At 38.8% G+C, this 23418-nt stretch overlaps 1 protein-coding gene across 1 annotated transcript in view; it reads left to right on the top strand.

Moving 5' to 3' along the window:
• The window catches only part of cnksr2a (connector enhancer of kinase suppressor of Ras 2a), a 410446-nt gene that overhangs the window by 206181 nt on the left and 180847 nt on the right, over positions 1-23418 (top strand). The window contains 1 exon segment of the mRNA XM_048602521.1: positions 17186-17254. Within this exon segment, the coding sequence (XP_048458478.1) occupies positions 17186-17254 (69 nt within the window).

Below are 23418 nucleotides of genomic sequence, written 5' to 3'. Positions count from 1 at the left end.
GAGCAGCAACGAATAATCAGGAGTATTTTATTATTCATTTTCTTACACAACAAAAACTTACAATGCTCACAATAGCTGAATATGTTTTTCTGAGAGGAATTTGGAATAGAAAAAGTATGTGTGGTGTACTTACTATGAATTAATCAGTTACCTAAATTTAAATCAGCAAGAATTACATTTTCAGCATCTTTGAGTTTTTTTCTGAAAAAGGAAGGTTTTACATTCTCATAAGAAATGGCAAGATATGCTTCTGTTTTTCTGCACTTGCTGATGCACAGATTGCATTCTGGAACATTCTTACAATTGCACATGCTGAGAATGTACAGACAGAATGGAAAATGTTCTCATCTACTGCAGAACTGTATGGTTAAGGCTTTAGTGGTACAGTCATAGCATTCTCACCTTTGATCCAGGCATTCTTCGTTCAAGTCCCACCTCACCCAGAGTGTGGCATAATATGTCTGAACAGGTTGATTTTAACGAAAGAATTGTGTGATTGAAGTTCTGCTTCTTGAGCGAGGCTCAAGGGGTCAAGTAAAAATGATAAAGAAAATATTAAAAGAACAATTTAAATATGCTATTATGATTTTTTGATTGCTTTTTAATTTGTATTTTCTTTAAAAAATATTCGGAAATTAAAAGATGACTGTTCTCTTTGGAAAGAAAATGGCAAGTGGAAAGAGATTCAAAGATTGGAACATATGCTACACCATGCTACCAGGCTATAATATGCATCTGTGAGTTGCAAGCTGTCTTAGTTGTTGGAAAAAAAAGTAAAAGTATGACCAAGCAGTTATTACCTGATAAGAACACAATTGTGATGAGAGGTCCCATAGTCACTGGTCATGTGTTATTTTTGAATAGAAAATTGGCAGGGTAGACCATTATTAACAATATGTAGAATATTTCTGTTCAGGAATCCCAAAGTCTGAGATCCAAGACAATTAGATCTTAATAGAGGGGTCAGGGAGGAGATTGGGAGTAGAAGCTGTGTGGCAATGAAGTCACAGCTGAAATACGTAAAGTTGAAATATCACATGTATCTTTATACTTCTTCTGAATATTAACTTTACAACAATTTAAGATTCACCACAGCTGCTTAACAAAGGTTGTTTATTAGAAAGAATTACAGATGTGGCTGTGAATAATCTTCATTACATTTACTATTAAAGATGGAAAAAAGAAGACCATGTAAATCCTAGTGTACAAGCAGCTATTAATTGATTTCTTTTTCAGCAGTTGGCATTTCAGGAAAGAAAATCATGTTAGACAATCTCAATGCCTATTGAAGCAGCTGAGTGATATTTTGCTAAGCATGCAAATAAGAGGCCTTTTCCTATCAATAGTAGTGATCAGGTAAAGTGCACTCGGATGCTGAAAATACCATCAGTTAGGCACTTTGACAGTTCTGGGATTGGAGCAGCATTTCAACAAAAACTTGCATTTGTTTGGTACCTTTAAAGAGTTAACATCCCAAGGTGCTTCATGGGAGTGCTGTAAAACAACATTTAACGTCGAGTCACATAAAGCGATATTTGGGCAGGTAGTCAAACACTTCATCAAAGTGGTACGTTTAAGGGGCATCTTAAAGACGGAATGGGAGATGGAGAATATTCAGGAGGGGATTGAAAAGCTGACCACCAATACTAGAACAAATAAAATTAGAGATGCTTAGGAGGCCAGAACATGAGTGCAGATATTTTGTCAGGCTGAAGGACTAGAGGAGATTACAGAGATAGGAAGGGACACACATAAGAACAGAAGTAGGCCATTCAGCCTGTCAAGCCTGTTCTGCCATTCAGTATGATCATGACTAATCAAACATTTATATACCTTTTACCAACACCTTCCCCACTTCCTGTAACACTGGTAATTGGAATTTTACCGATCACCACTTTAAACATATTCAAAGACTGAGTCTCCATACTCCTCCGAGGGAGAGAATTCCCAATGTTTACAACCTTCTGAGTAAAAAAAATTCCCCTAATCTCCTCGATGGCATTCTCCCTTATTTTTAAATTGTGACCCTAATCCCAACTCCCCAACCAGAGGAAACATCTTACCTGCATCTACCCTGTCTATCCTTCAAAGTATTTTGTAAATTTCATGGAGATCGCCTCTATCTCTTTGAAACTTTAGAGAATACAGTTCTGGTTTGCCTGGTCTGTCTTCAAAGGACTGTTCCACCATCCCAGGAACAAGTTTGGTCAACCGTGGTTGCAGACTGTTTCTGGCAATAATATCTTTCCTGGGAAAAGGAGATCCAAACTGCACACAGTATTTTAGGTGCAGTCTAACCAAACTCCTAGGCAATTGAAGCAAGATATCAATACTCCTGTACTTAAATCCTCTTGCAATAAAGGCTAACATTCCTTTAGCTTGCAACACCAATATGTTAGCCTTCAATGAATTATCAACAAAGACACCAAGGCCCTTTCCTGCATCCTATGGAAGGATTTAAAAAACCAGGATGGGAATTTTAATATTGAGCCTTTTCTTAGCCAACAGCCAATGTTAGGGTCAACAAAGACAGTGCTGAAGATAAATGGAACTTGGAGTAAATTAGAACATGAGCAACAGAGTTTGAAATGACCTCAATCACAAAGATCACCACTAACCCAAGCAGGATAAATTTGTTTAAAGTAACCTTTCAGATAATGCAGATGGATTTTATCTAATAATTCTTTCTTTTAGAATTATTTCTATTTGAAAAAAGGATCTGTTTAGTAGGTTGCAAGTTTAATTTTGAATGAAGTCAATGGCTCAAAAAGCAACATGGCTACTGAAAGCTGGAATAAAGATGTCTGATTTTTATTAATTAGATTTATGTTATTTGATGTTGATTAATTCTGCTTCCAGATTTACTTTAATTAGAACTATAATACATTGCTTTTAATATTGCAGTGCTGAAAATCTCTATAGTCAGTCACTTCACTGTTTCCAGCCTTCAATTTTGCCCTGTCATAGGGTCAAGATTTTTAAAAGATAAACTAACTATTGTTTTAAATTGATTACCTGAAACTGTCAAGACAGCAAGTAAAAACTCTAAATATGTTGCCATTTTATGCAATTGTTTAGCAATAAATGAAACTTTATACAGAAAATTACCATTTTAAGTGACCTGTCAGCATGTTTCATCAACATCAAAGGTTTCTACTTATCTTTACATTTTATTAAGTTTTCTAATAATATTCATTTATAGTCTGTTACATGATTAGAAGGAAATATTCAGAATGTTAATTCACTAAACAACTTGAGATATTTTGATGCTTATTGTCTTTGCAATAGTTTACATTCACAGGGGATATATTAAAGTGGAATGAAAAGACTCTAATATAGATATGATTGGGCAACTTTTCAACAGGAGTTGTCATTTCAGATGTTATAGATTTCTGGATGATTTTTTGGCAGTTTGCAGTCCAATTACTTATTTAAAGTACAGTACATTCTGTACAAAGCAATGCTATCTTCCATGAAATGAAAACATGTTGATTTGGTGCCAGACTGTATTGCAACCTATTGTTAAGGTGCATGAAATATAGCTCCAGTTTTCCCCGATTCTTTTGACTTCAATGTAAGAGTAGGGTTTGGCTGGCAATGATTTTATTTTTCCCAATGGCTTCATGAGCTCTGTTCTTAACTAGTCCCACCTAAAATACTGCATGGTGCCAGAATTAGGACTGCATATTGATAGTATCGAGTTAATCTGTTGAAACCGCTTGGACTTCTTGAACTTGGAAGTCAGTATTATTCACTAGGAGTGAAAATTTGACAGCCATGTCTTTTTGCTATGGAGCAGATGAAAATGACTGAAATTAGAGATTTCTCTTGTTCCTCTGTGTTACAGAGAAGGTATTTTAGATGTTTAGAAGTAATAGGAAACCGATGTGCTGTGAGAATGTGTCAAATCTATAATCCCCTACTTGATAAGTAGAAAAATTAAAGCACAATGTAAGTTTACCTTTTTGTTTTGTGGTGTAAAACCCTGTTATTGAATTCAGAGTTCAAAATTCTTAATTTATAACATGGAGTCCTTATTTGTACTTGACCTGACAAGATGAAATAGTCACTATTTATAAATCAAGAAGATTTTACGAATACCTAATAACCCAGTTTCTTATCCTTCAAGGCCCAGGGTTGTTTCAAATTGGTCAGCATATGTAATACTTTTCTTCTTCTGTCTCTGAAGTGGTGTTCAGCTGAACCATGTCTGAGAGGAATTATGTCACAGGAGCCTAGCTAAAATTATGCCACAAAAGACTCTAAGTTTTCAGCTCTTATTCCAATTTCAGAAGATGTCCTATACATTATTTGGAAAAGGTTCAAATCATTATTTGGAAAAGGCTCTATCCTTTTGCTTAAGATGACAGCAATTGAGTGCCACTGCACCCCTGTACCGGGAGTCAGGTAGGCCAAACAAATACCCATGTGTTATTCCATAGGTCCCAGGAACTAAAATTTCATTGTGTGAACAAGTGTAACTTCCTTTTAGATATCGAGAAGTTGGACAAACAATATTACAACCTCTTATCAATAAAGCCAATTCACATATGACCATTCAGCTCACATATGACTATTCCCATGAATACTAAATCAGTGAAGGACAATTTTTTTAAGCAGATCAGAATATCCTTTTTAAAATATTAATGTTTTGTTTGACATACAGTTAATTGACCACGTCGGATTGCCATTGAAAACTTTTCCAAATACATTATTGGCAGCAGACATGGTGGCACAGTGGCTCAGTGGTTAGCACTGCTGCGCAACAGCGCCAGGCACCCAGGTTTGTTTCCAGCCTTGGATGACTGTGGAGTCTGCACATTCTCCCCATGTCTACATGGATTTCCTCCGCAGTGCTCTGGTTTCCTCATACAGTCCAAAGATGTGCAGGTTGGGAGAATTGGCCATGCTAAATTGCCCTGTAATGACCAGGGATACACAGGCTAGGTGGATTAGCCATGGTGAATGCATTGTTATGGGGATAGGATAGGGGGCTAGGTCTGTGTGGGATGCACCAGAGGGCCGGTGCAAACCTGATGGCCTAAATGGCCTCTTTCTTTAGGGATTCCATGATTCTTGTTCCAAGAAAAGTGTTATACTAAGTTCATGCAGTCAGGTTTAAACATTTTACTTATCCCTTTAAAGCTGTCAAACAAACCCTAAATGCACTGTGTGTAATTAAAAAGACACAATTACATGAACCAAAATGCTTTGCAACTCAAGATAATTGAAACCACTCTTGCCAACAACTGCCCTGTCACACTGTCAGAAATTTAGTCAAGACTGACTAAAAAGATAACTAAAGCCTAAATGATAAAATTTCACTATGTTAGAAATACTCCACAGAAGAGTCATAATCAACTCAGTCTGTTAGCTCTGTTTCTTTGCACAGATGCTGCCAGATCTGCTGAGTATTTCTTGTATTTTCTGTTGGTGAGAGCAAATTCTAGGAAACAAAAGACATTACAAAGATCAATTGGAACTTTTGATTAATGTGTCACATATCAAATATTTATTAAATTTCTTTACATTATTTCTCTTTGGTGAATTGTACAATAGTGTAATCAGATATGAGACGATCTGCAAGGCAGAATCAGCTATAGCCAGAAAGAGATGAATCCATATGGTGCTCACTTAATATTGTATTACCTGGTATGTTCATACAATGGTTAAAATCAGCAAGGCGTTAGAACCTCAGGAGAAGGCACTAAGCATTTGTTACAAGTGTTTTCCTGTAAAACAGGGAATGTTGTGACAGTAGATGAGACGTTTGAGACCAATAAGGGTGCGCATATTGTCAACAGCATCTAAAGTATTTTCAAGGTTATTACTTAATTGCTATCCATTAAGAAAAAATGTATTTTGTGGTTTAGCAGCAACAAAACCAAATCATGGTTAATAGATTAAGCTTGGTGGATTTTTGTCAGGAAAGCCTGTCCAGAGGTATGGATCAAAGGCAGGTAGAATAGAATAGAATATAGAATAAAATATCTTTTTTTCTCATGTGTACTCAAGTACAGAAGAACAGGAGTATGGTGAAAAGTTTACAATGTCATCTCTCGTGGCACCACCTTACAAAGTACCTCAGTACAAATCTTACATACAAAAAAAGGAATTTTAAAAAAAAGAACTTGCATTACCTTACAGTGATTCAAAGTATAAGTTAGAAGTAAGACATAGTTAAAAGGAGAAACATTACAGTCAGATAAATTACAGATAAACATTACATTTGCAGTAGATCAGCATAGGGGCTTCCGCACGTGGTCTGACCAGCCTCGCAAACAAACCGCTGACTGCTTGCGCCAGACCCCAGTCCAACCGTAGTCCCTGCTCCGCTCCATGCCTCCAGCCTGCTCTGCTCTGGCTCTTAGCCGTTCCAGGAGCAATGAGTTGATTGAATGGAAGATACAGGAATTAAGGGGCTAAATGTCTAAATCCGCACTTACCATCAATGTGTTTTAAGGCTGCATTTGTGGCCCACAGCTTGGTGAAGCACCATTGCACATGCACAAAATCAGGGTAAGAAATTGTCAGCGTTCACAAGTCTGCCTGTTACTCACTGACCATCACCTTGGCAACTGCTTTCAAGAAACTTTTTTTAAAAAGCAAACTGAAGTGGTTCACATTATTGGCAGTTTTCCTTCTAGAATATGATATCAAGACCTCTGAAATAGATACACAAATCATTACTAATGCTTATTGCGCTCTGAATTGACAGAATCTGCCCCACTCTGCATACATTCGTCTAATTATCTATACATGTTAACAGCTTGCAAGAACTAGGTAATAAATCAATCACTGTATTCTATCAATGTGTGACTTGTGCATTGTGTTTTCAAGTATAACTACAGAGAAACATAGAAATGGTTTTCAAAAAATGACTTTTAGGAGGATCATAACTTGAAAATTCTTTGCCTGTTCTTTGTTGCAACTGCTTTACAGGCACATCCGTACAAGCAAAGATGGATTACAGAGGCCAATTTAAATGTTATAACATTTAAAACACACTTAGATAAGTACATGAATAGGAAAGGGAGGGATATGGGCCAAAAGCAGACAGGTAGGGCTCGTTTAATTTGGGATTATGTTTGGCATGGACTAGTTGGACTGAAGGTTCTGTTTCCATGCTGTACGATTGTATGGCAGTGTCCAAACTCCTGCCTTGGGAACACATACTTCAGATTTTTAATGAAAATCATGCATCTGAAGTTGGATATCATAATTAGTGTTACAACTGAAGGCTGCAAGGACAATGCAAGCCTGCAAAATAATCCAAACCTCAGAACTGCATCAATTAAATTGATAGTATACTTTGGTAGCAACATGGAAGGAGCACTGTATCACCATGGTGAACAGCAAACACAGGAACATCAGTCTTGTGATGGAAGCGAGTTTCAACTGGCAGCATTGACGATCAAGAATGTGAAAGGCTCCATTGTTGAAGTGGGTATTGATGGTGGATCTTACGCCTGAGAGAAAACAAGAAGCTTAATGTTTTGTCCCTTCATACAGTGGGGTTTTTGTGTGCAAGTTCTTTGTTAATGAAGTGCCAGTACTTGAACCTAGTTAAAATATATCACTCACCTTGAAAAATAAACTAAAAACAGATTTGCAGTGCAAATAATTTCATGACATAATTAGTGAATTCTCCGGACTATATTGTCTCAGTCCCCAGTGATTGTGTACAATGGAAATGGACAGATGTGTATTCGAATCCCTGTATGCTCAGGTTCTGCAAAGAGAATGCTACAAATTAACCACATAAGAATGAATAATGTTACAACCTTCTGGAACTGAAGTGCTTTCCAAATTAGGTGCTGCTTTAGATTTTGCCAACGACGCAATGATGCAAGCTTCTTTCTTTGTCTTTTCAGTGTATTTTCTTTACCCTTCATTTTAGAATCTCTAATGTACCTAAGGTGAATCATTAAATCATTGTATGTGTGTAGAAGGCATCAGCATCAGTAAGAATATGATACCAGGCTTGTGCAAGCACAAAAAGAAAGCCGTGGGAAAGAATCTGAAATTAAACAAAGACGTTTGTGTACAGTGATGTTGAGCTCATTGGAGAAGGTCGGAAACCTGAAACGATGTAGGCCAGTTGAGGAAGGAATTGCATGGAGAGGCTATTCTGGACAAAAGTTGTAACAGCATTGATTTCTTACATCGACCAAGAAACAATACTCTGAGCATGCCTCCCAGATTCCCACTTAAATAAAGTTGCTGAAGGGAACAAGAACATAGTTAATCGTGATTATATGAGCAGGAAAAATCCACAAAGAATTGAAAGTCAGACCTTCGTTTAATGATCCTAGATTTTTACACACTAAAGGGATTGAAGAAAATGGGGATGGTGCAGGAAGCAAGTGTTAAGGTAGAAGCTTAGCAATCATTATTATGAATAGCAGACCATACTCAAAAGAATCAAACAAACTTACCCCCAATAATATGCCCTAAATTTTAAACATTTCCATAGCCAATGGATTACTTTTAAATGTCACTCCCGTTACATAGACAAACGTGGAAAGAAATTAACCTACATTGTTTCAGAAGCAGCAAGGAATTGACTTAGAGAGTCATAGAGATGTACAGCACGGAAACAGACCCTTAGGTCCAACTTGTCCATGCTGACCAGATATCCTAAATTAATCTAGTCCCACTTGTCAGCATTTGGCCCATATCTCTCCAAATCTTTCCTATTCATATATCCATCCAGACGCCTTTTAAATGTTGTAATTGTACCAGTCTCCACCGCTTCCTCTGGCAGCTCATTCCGTACACACACCACCCTCTGCATGAAAATTTTGCCCCTTAGGTCCCTTTTATATCTTTCCCCTGTCACCTTAAACCTGTGCCACCCAGTTTTGGACTCCCCCACACCAAGAAAAAGATCTTGGCTATTCACCTTACCCATGCCCTTCATGATTTTATAAATTTCTATAAGGTCAGCCTCAGCCTCCATCACTCCAGAGAAAATAGGCCAGTCTATTCAGCTTCTTTCTGTAGCTCAAAATCTCCAGCCCTGGCAACATCCTTGTCCCTTTTCTGAACCCTTTCAAGTTTTACAACATCCCTCCTACAGCAGGGAGACCAGAATTGCACTCAGTACTCCAAAAGTCACCTAACCAATGTTCTGTACAGCTGCAACATGATTTCCCAACTCCTATACTCAATGCACAGACCAGTAAAGGCAAGCATACCAAACGCCTTCTTCACTATCCTGTCTATGCTAACAAAGACTCTGGGTTACCTTTTTTGCTGAATTAGTGTATCTGTTTTATTTGCTGGATTAGGGTGATATGGTCTCATTTCACCACTTTACCTGGAAAATATGACTATCAGTCATACATTTGACTGTCAGCTTAGATTGTGTGTGCAAGTTTTGCAGTGGAATGTGAGTGAGTTCTGATGTTACCCAGCATAGATCCAGCAGTAGGTTACCCATCATTTTGTATAACAAAATTACTGGAGTAATACATTATGGTATTGAGAGATAGACTGTTGCATATTTAATTGAACCTGAAAGATGACACCTTTCATAGATACAATGTTCAGAATATGAATGGTCTAGTTTTTAACAAGAACAAGATTGCAAGAATCTTGTGTTCTTCCCCAAAACACCTTATCCTTATTTGTTTATAGTTAACCCTTGAATATTTACTCCCTCCAGCAGACTGGCACCAGTGCATAGTATTTACGAGAATCGCTACAGCAACTGTCTGAGGCTCCTTCAACATGATCTTCCAAACCTCTACCACCGAGAAGGATGAGGGTAGCAATTATATGGAAACACTACTACATGCAAGATCTCTTCCAAGCCACTCAACATATTGACTTAGAAATATATAGCTGTTCCTTCACTGTTGCTCGGCCAAAATCCTGAAACTCCCTTCTGACCTGCACTGGGGTGTCCTTATACCAAATGGACTGAGCAGTCGAAGCAGCTTACCACCACCTTCTCAAGGGCAATGAGGGATAGCAACACGTGCTGATCTAATCCTTACATCTTGTAAATGAATTCAAAACAACTAGAATTGTACTCCCACATCATTCTACCTTATTTGCCTGAGATTGGAGTATTGTAGTTATATCACATCAGAGTGAAAATCACAACTCCATGATTTATCTTGCTATGCCATGAATAATTTATCCACAGTAGTTGAAATTCCAGCATCTAGGCACAGATCATCGAGCTGAAGAACACTCAAACTCCAGACTACCAAGAAAGCACATGAAACTATTCGTTCGGATATCTGATAAACTGGCTGAGGTCAGCTTCAAATGAAACAAAAATTTAGGATTAGGGCAAAGAGGGAGTCTACAGTTGGCATGCGTGATAGAGTTGATAATGATAGCAGGCTGCTGGGAATGATCAGTAGCATTGAGCACCATACGAGAGTATGGAGAAAGGTAACACTGAAGAAAGGGGCAGAAATTGTTTGGTTGTAGAATAATTTATTGGAGAAATTTTGAACATGAGTTGGATAAATAAGGAATAATTTTAAACATAATCTAGAGTTAATATGACTCCTATGATGGATGTTTGATTGGATATATTTGTGGTAGTTGCTGGTTAGTTGCACTTTAGTGAATTGAAGACCTTTTGTGTAGAATTTTAGTTAATTGTAAAGCCTGACACCATCCACTAGGTGCCCAAGATTTGTAGGAGTGGCTGCGTGACTGTTACCACCATATCTCACCTGATCTGTCCCTTTACTTCTCCGGCACTTCTCCCTCCTTTTGGCTTTTTACTTGCTCCCCACATCTTACTTGAAATTCTTGTTCTCTGCAATCCACCCAAATACGATAAACAGTTTTCTCTCAGACATACTTTCACTGCCTTCCTGCCTTAGCCACCTCTTTGTTACCTGAAGAGTCGACTAGTTAAACCCATTCTTTACTGACCACTTCCATTGTGCTTTCTATAAACTTGATGTTACTGATTGGTTTGTGATCAGTCGAGCTTTTTGGACAGTGTGCATCCACTTTTAGGTATTACAATTGTATGATTTATTATTAGTAACTCTTGAAGGGAAAACTGCTGTACAGTATCCATTTACAACCTGTGCCTTGGTCATTGGAGTCCACTTGACTCTGCCCTGAAGAATTCATTAATAGCTCTCTGCGGTTCTTTGTGGTCCTTTGACTTCAAGCATAGCTTGAAAAAGATTTTGATATTGCTGCTGCCACTATCCAATATCTTCTCAACTGGCCGTTTCACTGTTATGCAATCAGCGTCCTTTGTTTCAAACTGTCCTCCTAAGAACTCATTTATTTCAGTCTCGGGTCAAGCATTATAGATTTTTAAATGAAAATAACTAAAGTCATTTGGGTGGGAGATCACCCCCTATACTAGGTGCAGCCTGGTGGCTCAGTGGTTAGCACTGCTGCCTCACAGCACCAGGGACCCAGGTTCAATTCTAACCTCAGGCAACTGTCTGTGTTGAGTTTGCACACTGCGTGGGTTTCTTCCAGGTGCTCCAGTTTCCTCCCACAGTCCAAAGATGTGTGGGTTAGATAGATTAGCCATGCTAAATCACCCTTAGTGTCTAGTGTGGGAAATGCAGGGATAGGGTAGGGGATGTGTTTGGGTGGGATGGTCAGCATGGACTCAGATGGGCCAAATGGCCTGCTTCCACACTGTAGGGATTCTGTGATTAGGGATAAAAGGCATGAGGCACATCAGAGAACAGCTATGGAAAACTGATAACCAGTTTTAGTTGACAAGTCTGAAGTTCAAGTGGAAAGGAAATGAAATGGAGGGAAATAAGATATTTCACAATTTTAAGTCCTTCTGGAAGAATGTCTTAGAGTAGGAGAATACAAAGAATTTTAAATCACTATAACAACATATTGAAGGAAGAAAGGAAATGTAGAATAATGTAATTGCTCTTTGTGACAGCAGACATTATTCAATTAATGTGTTCACGGATTTTATTAGACACCACTGGATCAGGTGCAACTATGGTAAAGAAGACATAAGGATTCTGGACTTTATAAACCAAGGCAAAGAGGACAAAATCAAATAAATTATGATGTATCATTAGAAAACTCTAGTTTATCCCCAAAAGCAGTATTCCAAGTTCTAGTCACTATATTTAGGATGGATACGAAGGCATTAAAAAGGGTGCGGGGGAAAAAAGAATGGTTCGAAAAGAGCAACGTAATGAACAGAATAGATTAGAGAATTAGGGGTTGTCATTCTGAAAGAAGGCTTAAAGGAGATTTGATGGAAGAGTTCAAAATCTGAAGGAGGATAGACAAAATAAGTAAAAAGAAACATCCTATTGGCTGAACGGTCGTGGATCAGAGGACACAGATTTAAACTAATCAGCAAAAGTACTAACGGGAATATTAGGAAAAACATTTTTGTAATGAAGCAAATCATTCAGATATGAAATACACTGCCTCAGAGGGCAGTGCAGGCAGATTGATTTCGGGTTTTCAAAAGGGAATTTGATAAGCTCCTGAAGAGAGAACATTTGCAGGTTTGTGGTGAACATGTGACTAAGTTAGGCAAGTTGAGTCGTCCTTCTGCACTGTAACCATTCTACAAGTCTATGATGCAAGTGGAAATAATGGTAAAAGTATTGACTAGGTAAAAACGCAAAACAAAAATCAAATTTGCAAAGAAATCTGACTTGCTGAAGTTAGCAGTTCAGTCTCCAAAAAGCTTAATTGCTTCCCTGCAAAATGTAAAACTCAAGGATTTCAGAAAATTCAGAAAATTGTTAAATAATATGCATATTAATAATTTATGAAGATACTTTAGCAATATATTAATGCTTAGTATCTGTCAGTTCAAAAAAATATTGTAGCTATAGTACAATTTAACCTATTCCACAAAGCAGATAATTGAATGAAATTCAGTAAGGTAACTAGGTAACATTGCACTTGTTGGAAATCTTAAACAACATTAATTTTCAGTCAGAATTTGTGAAGGGAAAATGCAGATTCTGATGTTTAGGATGTATACCCTTCATCAGTTTTTCAGAGTTTTCTGCCTATATTGAAACAAATTCCCTATTTCTATTCGCAGTTACATTAAAAATAAAAGAAGACTTTTGAATTTTTTTTCGGGTATTAACTTGTGAAAGTTTTCAAGAACTATTGGGTAATATTTTATCATCACTGCATGTGTTGTTATCGGATTGAGCTGATCGCCTGCCAGTTTGTGGAGACCACTCAATTTTCATTCTGTTGATTTTAGTGAATCTGAGATCAATTTGATGTTAAAAGTCAAATGAATTCTATGACAAGTGGGTGATTTGCTATGCCAGATTGGCACACAGACAGTGGATCTTGTGTTTTTCATACAGATCTTTTGTAAGTAGCCCAGCATTAATGTATGTTCCTCATTTTCCCTGTTGTCGCTTTCAGTGATTCAGCCAGACTTGAGTATGAGGCATTTGTGTCTTGTTTGTGCATGTTCCATGTAGCATTTTTCAGTTATGTAACTGCAATCTGTATGCTTTCTGTGTCACTCACGAATTTATCTCTCTTTACTTGACATGTTTCTTCTTTCAATTTGCCTAGTCTTTCTCTACTATTCATTTTTTTATCATTTTTTAGAAAAAATTAATTGGATGTGAGCATCAATGACAAGGCCATGTTCATGTCTATATTGTACTCATACTTTTCCCTTACTGCTTAATGCATCTGTTTGGTTTTACTGTCTTCTGTTGGTAACAGTCAGATTTCTCCTGAAAGTCTGTACTTATTTCTCTGATGTGGCTTTTCGACTGTAGCATAGATCTCTTTCCCAAGCAGTAAATAAGTGAGCATCGTGTCCAAAGGAGAAGCAAAGGATGTGTCAAAGTTAGGTAGGACTTAAAACGTAGAAGGACACAGAGGGAGTGGAGCCCAAAAAAAAATTTTCTGTTTGAAGCCATTGTCATAGACCTGCCAGGACATGAGCTGAAATGGTTGGTACCAGCAAGGAAAAACCAGTGAAGGCCTTAAAATAAAAATGGTATGAGGGGTATAGAATAGAGCTGTGTATTCATTTCAAATTGTGAGTGTCATGGTACTGAAAAACAAAGTAAGAGATAAAGGTAGGAGCCTAAAAAACAGCAGAAATGTGTTCGGAGGAGGAAGTCTGGTGAGGGAGAGCGAGCAGAAGACCAGAGGTAAGAATAAATGAATTGATGTATTGAATTCACTAACCACTATATTGTGGTAATTTCCAGAAACATGTACTAATTGAAACAAGGCATTGCTGTAAATTGCAATAGTTGTACGAAAAAGATGGTTTTTGAATGGAAAATAAACGTAGCTAGAAAGCTCACACTACAGTGCACACTGTGCTAGCAGGTTTGCAACTACATTGTGACAGACAGCTGTATACAAGGGCATTCGATAACAGCATCATGGTTGAGTTACTGCAATCTTTTTCTTGAGGTTACTGAGCTGAACTGGACCAGCTGTCTCAATATCATACCTACAAGCGCAGTGCACACTGGAAACTGGTACACTGTAACAAGTGGTTTACTTTCTGATCTCTCAAAATATCTCTACTGTATACAAGAATGAGGTGAGTCATGTGATTAAGGCTCACCAAGATGGATGTAGTTACAATAATTTTAAAAAAAGAAAACAATGCGAAACAGAGTAGTTCACCCTACGACCGGTACCTCCAGACTCAATTTCCACCGTCCAATACCAGCACTCGATCATTTTAGTGCATACTATTTAAACGATGAACTCTGTAAAGTTCTTTTGACCCTGCTACCTCTTCCACTGAAGACAAGATTAGCAATGTTAATGGAATGGCATCCTCTAAATTGCACTACTTCCTGATTTGGACATGCACTGCCTTATTATATTGACATTGTCCTGGAATTTGCTGTCTGATATTTATCAGGGGAGTGTTGATCTTTACAAAGACTACAGCAATTTAAGACAGCACATCTTGCCTTTGCAGGATGGCTTAGGGAAAGGCAACAGATGCTGCCTCATCAATATTGCCAACATTGTGAGAACAAGTTTTGAAAAACATAGTGACAACCAGCAGGATTTATTATGTATCTGTAAAGAAATAGATAGCAAATTGAAAAAGAAACATTTAAAATGTTATTGTGAAAAGATGGGGAAAGGGACTAAGTCGGAGGCATTGATGTGGGCAAAAAGGGTCAAAAGATTGTATGTGCTGTATGACTCAGTGATGATTAATTGATGTTTAACCAGCCAACAGGCCATTATTCGGCATTACGAATGTCTGTGTGTGTGAATTAATCTTATGAAAGTAAAGAATATGTTGAGATTGACTCGATAATTTGCAAGAAAAGTTCAACTTACGTAACAAGGTGACGAAAAAGATGATGATTTCTGTCATATTGAAGTCTTAAACATACTTCTGGCCGAGGATGACAGCCTCTGACTCACAGGCAGACTGGTGTTCTTGACCGTGACTGTGAAAACTAGCAATATGTCAATGGCATGGGAGACTCGGCAAGAATGAAGACATTGTACAATTTGAACCAGAGTGAAGACATGAATAAATGAAGGGTGCAACAGGACTTCCCCAACTGCAGGTCACAACCACCAATGGGGTCACCAGACAAGATTTTTGGAGTCATGAATTCCAAAGTAACGATGGCTGCGACGGAGACCAGACTGATTCCTGACAGCTGCCTGGCCCCTTTAAAATGCTTACACTGCTTTTTTTGCCACGAAGGAGTGTTGGTCTAATCAACTGCTCAATGAGACCTGATTCCGACAGTGCGAAGCTTATGGGTAAAGAGAAGTGTTCATTCTGCCAGCCTTTTCATCAGCTGCCCAAATGGCATGATTGGTGAAAGGAGGGGGAAGGGGTGTTACCCTCAATTCCCTTCACCCTCCCACCAACTCCTGTACACCTCCCCCTGTCACACCATGGTTTTATCCTGGGTCATAAATAGAAAGGCTGAAGCATGAAAATTGTGTCACACCGGAGAAATGCTTGGGAAACACTGGAACTTTGGTGTAAAGCAAAAGTAGTAAGTTAAAACAGCTGCCAAAAAAATCTTTCATTGACACAGAGCTATTAGCAAGCATGTAAAAACTAAAGTGATAGGAAAAAGTTAAAGATCAAAAATGTCTTGGCACATGCCATTGATAGACTTGGAAATCTACCACACCAGAAAGTTCCTTGATGCAAATAATCTAGTCCCAATCTTTGTTGCCGAAAGGGCCTGTTGCTAATTACTTAGAGAGCACTTAAGAGTCAACCACATTGCTTTGGGACTAGAGTCACATATAGGCCAGACCAGAGAAGGATGGCAGATTCCTTTCCAAAAAGAACATTAGTGAGCAATATCATTTTTTTATGACAACCAACAATGGTTTCATGGTCATCATTAGACTCAATTTCAAATATCTATTGAATTCAAATTCCACCAGGGAGTTGTGAGCTTGTGGAATTCTTTGCCACAGGAAACAGTTGAGGCCAAAACATTGAATTCAAGAAGGTGTTAGATATAGTTCTTAGGGCTAAAGGGATCAAAGGGTATGGGGAGAAAGTGGGAACAGGATATTGAGTTGGATCAGCCATGATCATTTTGATTGGTGGAGCAGACTCAAACGGTTGTGTGGCCTACGGTTGCTCCTATTTTCTATGATATTACAAGTTGAAAAATGTCTTGCTGGCAATTATGTGGAAGTACATATGACAACAAAGAGCACTGCATAAAGAGTAGTGTAAAATGCCTGAATGTGTGTGTGTATCCTTACAAATATTTCCATTTGCCCAATGGAGAAAAGATCTGTGATAGTTTGTTATGTTAGGAATCCTATTCAATGCTTTGTTTGTAAGTGTCCTTCTGCAGTGTTGTCCAATGCATAAGCTAAAATTGAATAGATCAAGTAATAATTGAAACCAAACACCTTAGAAAATTAGTTTGCGGTGCTGCAATAGATGATTGTCCTCTATTAGGAACATAAAGCTGCATTTAGAAATTGAACAGTGATTAACTGAACTAAAATTTAATCAACAGCACAAATGAAACATTAGTTGGATAAAATTTTGTGATATTATCTTCACTATATGTTAGATTAGCCACAGGGAACATCATTCTTGCATTGTTTTGAAGTAAAGAGGGGATGTTGAAATGTTTAATGAAGTCAGTAAATCTTGTACATTTTATTTGATGATGCTTTTATTTTTCTTCAATTGGCTCTCCCTTTTTTTTTCCCTCCTTTTATAAAGTCTCCTGCAGATCGGTGCAAGAAAATCCACGCTGGGGATGAAGTGATTCAGGTCAATCATCAAACTGTGGTACGTGTCACAGAAAGGCTTGGTGAGATTGTTTTCTTTGGAGGTAGGATTTGTTAAGACAGTAAAGAATGATACCCAGATTCTCATAATTGACTTTCGTCACATTTGCACTCTTTGAAAGCTAATGATATTTATCAGGTGATGGCAGATCCCAGGTGCTGTCATCAAATCAAAGAGATCTGCCACACAAGAAAAAGGCTCTTCAGCCCATCACATCTGTGCCAATCAAGAGCAAGCATTCTAATCCCATTTTCCAGCGCATGACTCATAGCCTTGTATGCCTTGGCATTACAAGTGCACATTTAGAGTCATAGAGTCAGAGTTGTACAGCACAGAAACAGACTCTTAGGTCCAACTCGTCCATGCCGACCAAATATTCTAAATTAATCAAGTACCTTTTACCAGAGTTTGGCCCAGATCCCTCTAAACTCTTCCTATTCATAGACCCAGCCACATGCCTTTTAAATGTCGTCATTGGACCAGCCTCCACCATGCCCTCTGGTAGCTCGTTCGATACACACACCACCCTTTGCGTAAAAAATCCCTCCTTAGGTCCATTTTACATCTTTCTCCTCTCACCTCAAACTAATGCCCTCTAGTTTTGGATTCCCCTACCCTGGAGAAAATATCTTGGCCACTCACCCTGTCCATGCCCCTCATGATTTTATAAACCTCTAGAAGGTCACCCCTCAGCCTCCAACATCCCAGAGAAAATAGCCCCAGCCTATTCAGCCTCTCTCTATAGCTCAAACCCTCCAACTCCTGGCAACATCCTTGTAAATCTTTTCTGAACCCTTTCAAGTTTCACAAATCCTTCCTATAGCAGGGAGACCAGAATTGCATGCAGTATTGCAAAAGTGGCTGAACCAATGTCCAGTACAGTTGCAACATGACCTCCCAACTCCTTTACTCAATGCACTGACCTATAAAGGCAAGCATACCAGATACCTTCTTCAGTACGCTATTGCACTTTTAAGGATCTATGAACCTGCAGTCCAAGGTCTCTTTGTTCAGCAACACTTCCCAGGAGCTTAACATTAAGTGTATAAGTCCTGCCCTGATTTGCCTTTCTAAAATGCAGCACCTCATATTTATCTAAATTAAACTCCCATCTGCCACTCCTTGGCCTATCGGCCCATCTGATCAAGGTCCCTTTGTACTCTGATGAAACCTACTTCACTGCCCACTGCATCTCCAATTTTGCTGTCATCTGCAAGCTTACTAACCATACGTCCTATGTTCACATCCAAATCATTTATATAAATGATGAAAAGCTGTAGACCCAGCACCGATCCTTGTGGCACACCGCTGGACACAGGCCTCCAGTCTGAAAAGCAACGCTCCATCACCACCCTCCGCCTTTTACCTTCGAGCCAGTTCTGCATCCAAGTGGCTAGTTCTTCTTGTATTCCGTGTGATCTAACCTTGCTATCCAGAGTACCATGAGAAATCTTTCAAACACCTTACCAAAGCCCATATAGATCATGTGCACCGCTCTGCCTACGTCGATCCTTCATTACTTCTTCAGAAAACTCAATCAAGTTTATGAGATACGATTTCCCAAGCATAAACCATGTTGACTATCCCTAATCAGTTCTTGCCTTTCCAAATACATGTAAACCCTGTCCCTCAGGATTCCCTCCAACAATTTGTGGACCACTGTTGTCAGGCTCAGCAGTCTATCGTTCCCTGGCTTTTCTGAAATAGTGGCACCGTATTAGCCAACCTCCAGTCTTCTGCCACCTCACCTGTAGTTATTGATGATACAAATATCTCAGCAAGAGGCCCAGACTTCCCTCGCTTCCCACAGAGTTCTAAGGTACACCATTCAGATCCTGGGGATATATCCACCTTTATGCGTTTTAAGATGTCCAGCACCTCCTCCTCTGTAATTTGGACATTTTTCAAGATGTTGCGATTTATTTTCCCATGTTTTATATCATTTAGTATCTCCCCCATCTCCTGCAGTTCCACACATAGGCAGCCTTGCTGATCTTGAAGGGGACCTAATCTGTCCCTAGTTACCCTTTTGTCATTAATGTATTTGTAAATCCCTTTAAGTACTTCTTCAATGCTATGAGGGTTTCTGCCTCTACCATGCTTTTGGACAGTGAGTTCCAGATGCATATCACCCTCTAAGATATTTCCTCAGCTCCCATTTAAATCTCCTGCCCTTTATCTTAAATCTATGGCTCCCTGTCATTGTTCAATCTACCAAGGGAAAAAGTCTATTCCGGTCTACCCTGTCTATGCTCCCCTATTGTGTGCAAGTTGGGAGCAGTTGACCACCTTTTAGTTCCTGTATAGACCTTTCTGCTGTCATTATCTGTTATAACACACAAGGGCTAACATTTAACCAAACACTTGGAGTTCGAAACAGAAGACAAAGCGTTCCAGACAAGTCATGATCTGAATATTGGTGTAGCCAAATTGTAAAAAAAAACTTTGATTTGAAAGACAACACAAAATTAAAAGTTTTGCAGTAAAGTTCAATGAGAAAGTACTATGAAACCATTCAGCATGGGAGCAGAATCGGTCTTTGAGCTCATCAAGTCAGCTCCACCATTCAGTGAGATCATGGCTAATCTCAACTCCATTTTCCTGTCTTTTCCCCATAACCCTTTACTCTCTTAACAATTTCTCAGCCTTGAATATACTTAATGACCCAGCCTCAAAAGTTCTCTGTTCTCTTATAGAATTTCACAGAGAGAAGTTCATCCTCATCTCTGTATTAAGTGGCCAACCCCTTATTCTGAGGTTGAGCTGTCTGGTCCTAGACTCTCTCACTTGGGGAAACAACCTTTCTGTATCTACCCTTTCAAGTCCCCTTAGAATCTTATACATTTCAATAAGGCCTTTACTCATTCTTCTAAACTCAAATGAATACAAGCCTAACTATTCACCCTTTCCTCATAAGAAGATCCCTCCATACACAGTACCAGCCTAATGAATCTTCTTTGGACTGCCAATGCCAGTATATCTTTCCTTTGATGATGTTCCAGCTATGGTTTGACCAGTGCCTTGTATAGTTTTAGCAAAACCTCACTGTTTTTATACTCTAGTCGCTTTGAAATAAAGGCCAACAGTTTGTTTGCCTTCCCTATTACCCGCGAAACCTGAATGTTAGCTTTTTATGGTTCGTGCATGGGGACCCCAGAATCCCTCTGTGTTTCATGCAATTCAGGCTCAGTTGAAAAGTGGAGCAGAGAGAATTATAAAAATCTTGTAATAACACAGTGTGGAGCTGGAGGAACACAGCAGGCCAGTCAGCATCAGAGGAGCAGGAAAGTTGACATTTCGGGTCAGGACCCTTCCTCAGTTCTTTAGAAGGGTCCCGACCCAAAACGTCAACTTTCCTGCTCCCTTGATGCTGCCTGGCCTGCTGTGTTCCTCCAACTCCACACTGTGTCGTCTCTGACTCCAGAATCTGCAGTTCTTGCTGTCTGTATAAAAATCTTGTGAAGAACTTGTGTAAAGATTGAAGGATTAATTCAGTTTGTTTTGTGTAAATTGTAATGAAAATGTAAGGCAATTTGAATGATGGACCTAATGTATAATGGTTTGGTTCTGTCATCTAATTAATGTTAGATGTTTAGCATATGTGAACTTTGCTAATCTGTTACAGGTTACAAAATTAATCAGCTATGACTGATGTTTTTAAGCCATGAAATAATTGTTAGCTAGAACAGCATTTCTAATATTATGTTTTGAAATTATATCCTGCAATGGGGCTTCACTATTTTGAATGTAAGTTAAACTTTCAGACGAAATGAACTGAGACCTTACCTGAGATTGATAATACTGGGCAGAGCATCCCTTTAGCTGCACACCCAGGAAGTGCCAGCAATGAATTCAGAGAAGATATTTGTAAAGTAAACAAAACAACCTTCTGACCAAAAAGGATTGTTAATATATGGGAGCCGATTTGGGAAAGTTGATGTAGAGGTGGGAGCAATATTAAATTACAATAACTGCAATTTGAAAATGTAATTTCAGTGTTGTCATACCAACTGGCAAGAAGGAGTCAGGAGTGAAGCAAACACAGTGGGTCAGATCCTTACCCTGATTCTGTTGGTTGGTCATAAGTCTCTAGTTTAAGAAATTTTATTACTTAACAACTTTCAAAAAAAGAGGAAGACACAACATCATATCCCTATACAAACATTAGTATATGGTGTAAAAAGGAAAGAGTATCCAGTCCAAACATTAATACAAACAAAATAACTTAGTTGGCCGGGGGTAGGGGTTTATATTTGGACATCCAAACTTGTTGGGAATGGCATTAAACAGGAAATTAGAGATGCATACAATAAAAGAAGATCTGTAGTTATGGGTGACTTCAATCTGCGTATAGATTGAGCAAACCAAATTGTTGTTGGTTCTACTATGATGCGATAGTTGCGTTCCTGTGCAACATTGCGTTATAGACAACTGCGCTATAGAAAGAATGGGACCTATGGGAAAAGTTGGGGCAGACACCCCAAAAAAGCATTCAAAATCACTTGAAAATCACTCAAAAGCCTAACACAAAGGATAGCACAGTTTGAATAAATGTTTAATTCATATCCAGTAATGAAATAAAAGTAAATTTAACACTTTACCTTGAAAAAGTGTCAAGATGACTTGATGGGGGATGAGGTTGTACTGAAAGCACTTCATGACAAAGCCCACGAAACAATCGCGTGATGTTGACGCGTAGTCCCCTGTGCACCGATGGAATCACATTATAGCCAACACAAGTTCACGTTTTAGAAATACCGTTCCCCTATTCGTCAATCGCGTTACAGTCCACTCGCATTGACGGAACACACGTTATAGCGGAACTGACTGTATTAACAATACCATAGAGGAGGAATTCCTGGAGTGTATGCAGGTTGATTTTCTGGACCAATATGTTGAGGAACCAACTGGAGAACAGGCTATCCTAGACTGGGTGTTGTGTAATGGGAAAGGAATACTTAGCAGTCTAGTTGTGTGAGGTCCCAAAGGACAAATAGTGTACAAAAGTAAGTTTGCAGGGAGCATAAAAACTGAAAGAAATATTTCTATAGATGTGCGAAGAGGAAAAGATTGGTGAAGACAAATGTAGGTCCCTTACTGTCAGAAGCAGGGGTATTTACAATGGGCAACAGGTAAAGTGGCTACCCAACGAAATATATACTTTGGTTTTTTGTTCACTACGGAGGACACAACATACCAGAAATTTTAGAGAATACATAGTCTACTGAGAGAGCATGTAGGAAATCAGCATTAGTAGGGAAATAATGTTGGAGAAATTGGTGGGATTAATGACAAATAAATCCTCAGGACCTGATAATCATCAATCCAGAATACTTAAGCAAGTGGCCCGAGAAATAGTGGATGCATTGGTGGTAACCTTCCAAGCTTCTACAGATTCTGGAACAGCTCCTACAGATTGAAGGTAGCTAACGTAACCCCTGTATTTAAGAAGAGATGATGGGGATGTGCCGGTGTTGGACTGGGTTGGACAAAGTCAGAAATCACACGACACCAGGTTATAGTCCAACAGGTTTGTTTGAAATCACAAGCCTTCGGAGCCTCAGTCCTTCAGTGTTAGTGAGAGAGGTAGTATCAGACACAGAAGTTATAAGTAAAAGATTAAAGGTTCGCACCATTGATGAGGATGTACTAAACAAACCTAAGATGCTGTCAAGTCTTTAATCAGTTTGAAGGTTTTAATTGATTAATATGTATATGTAAATCCCCAAATTCCTTTCAAGTCATGGTCCCCAGAGAACCAAAGGTTTTATCAATATAAAGAGGTGACATTTCAGGCCAGACAGTGCATGTTAGGTGTGAGGCCTTGCTTAGAATCTGCTTGTGTTTTAGTTTGGAGTCAGACTGGTTTTATTTCCATATTGGCTGACTGTCTATAAATTGTGTGCTTTTTGAACAAAATAAAATGTATCTGCAAATACAAATTCACCTCATAGATTCATGAGTGTGAGTGAGAGAGAGAGTGAGGGGGGGAGAGAGAAAGTGTATGTGTGTGTGTGTGTGAGAGAGAGAGAGTGAGGGGGGAATGTGCGTTTGTGTGTGTGTGAGAGAGTGAGAGGGGAGAGAGAGAGAGTGTGTGTGTGGGGGGGAGAGAGAGTGTGTGTGGAGGGGGAGAGAGAGAGAGAGTGTGTGTGTGTGTGTGTGTG

Source organism: Rhincodon typus, chromosome 11 (genome assembly GCF_021869965.1).
Source record: "Rhincodon typus isolate 14 chromosome 11, sRhiTyp1.1, whole genome shotgun sequence".
In the NCBI taxonomy this organism is placed as follows: Eukaryota; Metazoa; Chordata; class Chondrichthyes; order Orectolobiformes; family Rhincodontidae; genus Rhincodon; species Rhincodon typus.
Note: the sequence above shows the minus strand (reverse complement) of the source record. Positions and strands in the feature narration are given on the sequence as shown.